Genomic DNA, 6,000 nt, shown 5'->3' with positions numbered 1-6,000 from the left:
GCCACCACCTCCTGTGGCAGTGAATTCCATGTGTTAATCACTCTTTGGGTGAAGAAGTACTTCCTTTTATCTGTTCTAACCCGACCGCTCAGCAATTTCATTGAGTGCCCACGAGTTCTTGTATTGTGAGAAAGGGAGAAAAGTACTCTGTTTCTTTTGGTCTGCTGCTGTACAGCTCTTATAGGCCTGCTTGGCCAACAACTTCTTCCACCATCGGCATCCCTCTTTCAGATTTGGTCATCTTGGCTCTAATTAGCTCCTCCTGGTCTAAGCATCACATAAACTAAGCAAAGAGAGTGCAGGCTGACTTGTGATACACTCTGACAGCACAAATCTCATGTGCTTGGCCCGAGTGGTATTACCCAGGATTGCTGTGGATTCCGAGCAAATGTGAACTGGTTAGCTGCAAACAGCTGAAAAGGGGGAAATAGCAATCAGGCCAAGAGGAACTTTACCTGTTATGAAATAGGACCCAGCAGGTGGAAATGTGAGCACTATTGTGTGACCTGCAGCTCTAATCCCTTCGCGACTAGGAATTGCAACTCCTTCAACCATGCTACTTGCTCTAGGCAAGCACATGAATCGCTGCCAATATTAAGTTACCAGGGTATTAAGACTGAGGTGGAGAATATAATGCAAAGCATTACCCAGAAAACAGATACAAAAAAGGTCTCTCAAAATCAATTTCGAAACTCCAGTTGGTGCAGAACGCCATGGCTCAGCTATTACCGGGAGCTAGACAGAGCACACAATTCTACAGTCACTCCACTGACTGCCAACAGTTACCCTTCATGGCCTTGAACCCTCATATCTGTGAGACCATCTCTCTCCCATGCACCACAATGACAGCTTGACTCATCTGAGTAAGGTCTTCCAAGTGGGCAAAATCAACAACTGCCTGTAGGTATGCCTTCTCGACTGTGGTTCCCACCTTATGGAATGGTCTGCCTGAGAAAGTGAGAAAAACTCCCAACTCTCCTGGCTTTCTGCATACTATTCAAAACTGAATTATTCAAGAGGACCTTTCTATGCAGGCAACAGAATTGCACTGTCGACTATAATAACAGTCCGTGTAATCCGCCTCCAATCCCAGTGAGAAAAGCATACTATAAATAACTCCATCTTTCACTCAATTCCATCTCATAATTAGTAAAATGGAATACAGAGGTACAAAAATCACAGCACCTTGCAAACATCTTGAGGAGACTGTTTTCATCAAGGGCAGAGCTGTTGCCATCTGCTGTGCCTTGAAAATTAATACGTTGATGGCAAGTAGTAATTGTGAAAGCTGGTTGTCTTTTGTGTGTGCGTGAGAGATCTTTTTTGTACATTGTAAGCCGCTCTAGGTCCACACTGTGCCAAGAAAAACAGTTTACGTACTCTAATAAATAATAATCCTTAAATGTTTTCTTTCAAGGTCTTCCAAGCCTTTTGATGCACACGTTTTTGATACTGCCTCCCCCGCTATGCTTCACTGCAAGTTAAAACCAGCTTGAAGGACCACCTCAGTTATACTACCTGCGAACCAAGCCAGTAGATTAATACAAATACTATTTATTTCATGTTTGGGAATTTAAAGTTCTTCATATACATCATTGTGAGGCAAAGCACTCCTGGACCCAGGCCCGTAGCCTCCTAGGAGCCCATGGGGCAATGCCCCTTCCCTGCCGTCATTTGTGGATGCTCCGGGCAGCCCCTGAGAGCAGCCACCGCTACTGTGCTGCTGCTCCCTGGAGAGCCAAAAGGCACCCTCCTCCAGCCAGGTGCATGGCCCCCCGCCACCTGCAAGCAGAGCCTGCCTGCTCACAGGGCACCCGCCAGAGATGGGGTGGGGAGGCGCTTGGCATTCTCAGCACCTGGTTGCCCCAACCGTGACAACTGTCTCCAAAGGGGCCTTCCTGCACCCATCTGGGAAGGTGCCACAATCCCATTGCGGGAAGAACTCCTGTGCAAGAGACCCTTTCTTCCCACGGATCTTGCACAGGGGAACATCTTCTCCTCCTTGCTCCCGACCTGTGCCAAGAGCTGCTTCCCAGTTCTGGCCCACAAGCTTGACCCTTGCCTCAGAGCTGCTCCAGCTTGCATGAGCCCTCCCCAGAGCCTCTGCAGCAGCCCTCCCCTCCCCACCACACCCCCCTTCCTCCACCATGTGTGTGCTTCATCCTTTTTTCTTCCTTGCTCCTCCTCCATCCAGTGCCCCCCCCCCCAAATTGTCTAGCTAGGAAACTGCCTGCACCCCCCCAATGGTTAATGTGAATGGATATGGGCCTGTTCCATCCTGCAGGTGTTACTAATTGGTCTCTCAGCCTACACAGCCTTTATAATCTTCAAGCCTAAAGTGGGAAATGTGGTAATTGCCTTTTCATGAGAACCTGCAGCCCACAGGATGGGAGGGGGGAAATCAGGAGTGATGAGGTAATTTTCTACAGTGTTCCAGCAAGAATGCGTCCTAATTGGGTGTCACCATCACCTGATGCTGATTGGCCAAAAATCTATATCTGAGCTAAGAGCCTGGACTATGATATGCTTATATTGCAATAGATAGCAACACAGAGAACACATGAGCTATGGCCTTTAACTCTCAGGCATAAGGTTTGTGCCATATAACGCAAGTTCTGAAAATCTGTTAGACAGTTAAGCTAGTTTTCTTGCCGTATAACTCTAGAGCATTGTGTTGCCTATATATAAAATATTTTGTTTGGATATAAATTAAATAAAACATCATTTTGATTTTAGGGTTACTTAACTCATACACTGGAGTTAGCGAGAAATCCCATTAGATAGAGCTCTAAATAGAGCATGCCTAGTCCAGGCTAGCCTGATCTTGTCAGATCTCAGAAGCTAAGCAGGGTCAGCCCTAGCTAGCATTTGTATGGGAGACCACCAAGGACTACCAGGGTCATGATGCAAAGGCAGGCAATGAAAACCACCTCTGAACGTCTCTTGCCTTGAAAACACTATGAGGTCACCATAAGTCAATTGTGAATTGAGGGCAACAACAACGTTTCAAATGTACTGCTGAGCCAATTCTACACATTAGATTCTGTCATCCTTCTAGTTTCAAAGATCAACAAGTAACAAGGAGAGAGGAGAAAGAAATAGAATCCACATTTGGTGTTATGGTGGCTACAGAGAGGGGAGCAGCAGCAGCTGTGGAGTAACAGATTAGGTACTCCTCCATAAAGGATTACTGCAGGACTAATAGACCAAGCATGATCCTCTGGAGAAGGAAATGGCAACCCACTCCAGTATTTTTGCCAAGCAAACCCCATGGACAGTATCAAAAGGCTAAAAGATATGTCACCGGAAGATGAGCCCCTCAGGTCGGAAGGTGTCCAATATGCTACTGGGGAAGAGCAGAGGGCAAGTACAAGTAACCCCAGAAAGAGTGAAGCGGCTGGGCCAAAGCCGAAAGGACGCTCAGTTGTGGATGTGTCTGATGGTGAAAGGAAAGTCCGATGCTGCAAAGAACAATACTACATAAGAACCTGGAATGTAAGAACTATGAATCAAGGTAAGCTTGACGTGGTCAAAAATGAGATGGCAAGACTGAACATCATCTTAGGAATCAGTGAACTAAAGTGGACAGGAATGGGCGAATTTAACTCAGAAGACCATTATATCTACTACTGTGGCCAGGAATCTCCCAGAAAAAATGGTGTGGCCTTTATAGTCAACAAGAGAGTGCAAAAGTCAGTACTGGGATACAATCTCAAAAATGACAGAAGTAGTTAGTCAAAAGGTAACCGGAATAACAGACAAGTTTGGCCTTGGAAAGCAAAATGAAGCAGGGCAAAGATTAACAGAGTTTTGTCAAGAGAACACACTGGTCATAGCGAACACCCTTTCCAAAAAACCTAAGAGGCGACTCTACACATGGACATCACCAGATGGGCAACACCGAAATCAGACTGACTATAGAATTTGCAGTCAAAGATGGAGAAGCTCTATCCAGTCACATACAGAGAGATATTTGATAGTGACAGTGCATTTAAAGGAGGAACATACATTTGGGCCATTCTCTCCTCCCCGATCCTGCAGCTTTGACAGACACAAAGCTCTCAGCAATTCCAAAAGAAGATACACTGCAAATTATTTAGTATTCTGGAATGTTAGCTTCTTGTGACTTCCTGCAAAGTTGAAGAGATTAAGTTATCATATTAGGGGGAAATAGTTTTTCTCCAAATACCAAAATACTTACTTTAGTGATAGTCTTTAAAATGGCAAGGCGATCTAAAGGTGGTGGCAAACCTACATAGAGTGTTTTATCCAACCTTCCTGGTCGTAAAATAGCTGGATCTATAATATCTGAAGGAGAAACAAAAAGAGAATATTAGACATTGAAAGAACATAAGAACATAGGAGACACCAATGTTGGATCAGGCCAAAGGCCCATCCAGTCCAACACTCTGTGTCACACAGTGGCCAGAAATACCAGTGCCATCAGGAGGTCCACCAGTAGGGCCAGGACATTAGAAGCCCTCCCACTGTTGACCCCCCCCTAGCACCAAGAACACAGAGCATCACTTGCCCCAGAGCCCCTATCTATACTTGTGGCTAATAGCCAAACCCTTTTATCATTCGAGTTGCTCTTTTCTGCACTTTTTCCAAAGCTATAATATCCTTTTTAAGGTGTGGTGACCAGAATTGCACACAGTATTCCAGATGAGGTCGCACCATTGATTTATATAGCGGCATTATGATATTGGCTGATCTGTTTACAATACCCTTCCTAATAATCCCCAGCATAGCATTTGCCTTCTTTATTGCAGTCACACACTGTCTTGACATTTTCAGTGAGTTATCTACTACAACTCCAAGATCTCTCTCTTGATCTGTCTCTGCCAGTTCAGACCCCATCAATGTGTATTTATATTTAGGATTTTTGGCTCCAATGTGCATCACCTTGCACTTGGCCACATTGAACCCCATTTGCCATGTTGACGCCCACTTGCCCATCTTTGACAGATCCCTTTGGAGTGCCTCACAATCCTCACTGGTTTTCACCACCCTGAACAACTTCGTATCATCCGCAAATTTAGCCACTTCACTGCTTACTCCCAACTCCAAATCATTAATGAACAAGTTAAAAAGCAGTGGACCAAGTACAGATCCCTGCGGTACCCCACTGCTTACGTCCCTCCACTGAGGGAACTGCCCATTTATACTCACTCTCTGTTTTCTATTAATTAGCCAGTTTTTGATCCATAAAAGGACTTGTCCTTTTATCCCATGATTTTTGAGCTTACTTAGGACCCTTTGATGAGGAACTTTATCAAAAGCTTTCTGGAAGTCAAGGTAAACAATATCTATTGGATCCCCCTTGTCCACATGTTTGTTTACCCCCTCAAAAGAACTCCCATGTAGCATATCAGTGGACGTTTTGGAGGGCAGAGCTTTGCATTTTCAGAAGAAACCACCTCACCTCTGGTAAGTAAGAGGGATGCCACAGCTCATTAGGACTGCTTACTCCCCTATGAGCCTCCCTGATCCACTTTGATGGGCATTAGAAGCCCTTCTCTGTGTCCTTTTGTCTCTGGAGCTTAAGTGCAAGAGCACTAGAGCCTGTCCCATTGAGGTATCCAGACTGTGGAATTTCTTCCCCACAGATATTATTTTCCCAGTTGGGTGTGTAGTTAAAAATCACATATATGCTGCAGCTTTTATTTACATTCTGCATTTGGTGAAAAACAGGCACTCACATAATAATAATAATAATAATAATAATAATAATAATAATAATAATAATAATAATAATAATAATAATAATAATAATAATAATAATAATAATAATAATAATAATAATAATAATAATAATAATAATAATAATAATAATAATAATAATAATAATAATAATAATAATAATAATAATAATAATAATAATAATAATAATAATAATAATAATAATAATATACTTTATTGTCATTGTACATAGTACAATGAAATTAAAGATGTATGATCATGTATGATCATTAAGATTAGCCCGGATTTGCTCCCATT

General features: G+C 43.3%; 1 protein-coding gene across 2 annotated transcripts in view; it reads right to left on the bottom strand.

Moving 5' to 3' along the window:
• NVL (nuclear VCP-like) overlaps positions 1–6,000 on the bottom strand; it is a 100,109-nt gene that overhangs the window by 39,800 nt on the left and 54,309 nt on the right. For both annotated transcript variants that reach the window (XM_015424595.1, XM_015424596.1), the window contains one exon: positions 4,202–4,308. In XM_015424595.1, the coding sequence (XP_015280081.1) occupies positions 4,202–4,308 (107 nt within the window). The remainder of the gene's footprint in view (positions 1–4,201; positions 4,309–6,000) is intronic.

This window comes from Gekko japonicus, unplaced genomic scaffold (genome assembly GCF_001447785.1).
Source record: "Gekko japonicus isolate JY-2015 unplaced genomic scaffold, Gekko_japonicus_V1.1 scaffold404, whole genome shotgun sequence".
NCBI classification, from domain to species: domain Eukaryota; kingdom Metazoa; phylum Chordata; class Lepidosauria; order Squamata; family Gekkonidae; genus Gekko; species Gekko japonicus.
Note: the sequence above shows the minus strand (reverse complement) of the source record. Positions and strands in the feature narration are given on the sequence as shown.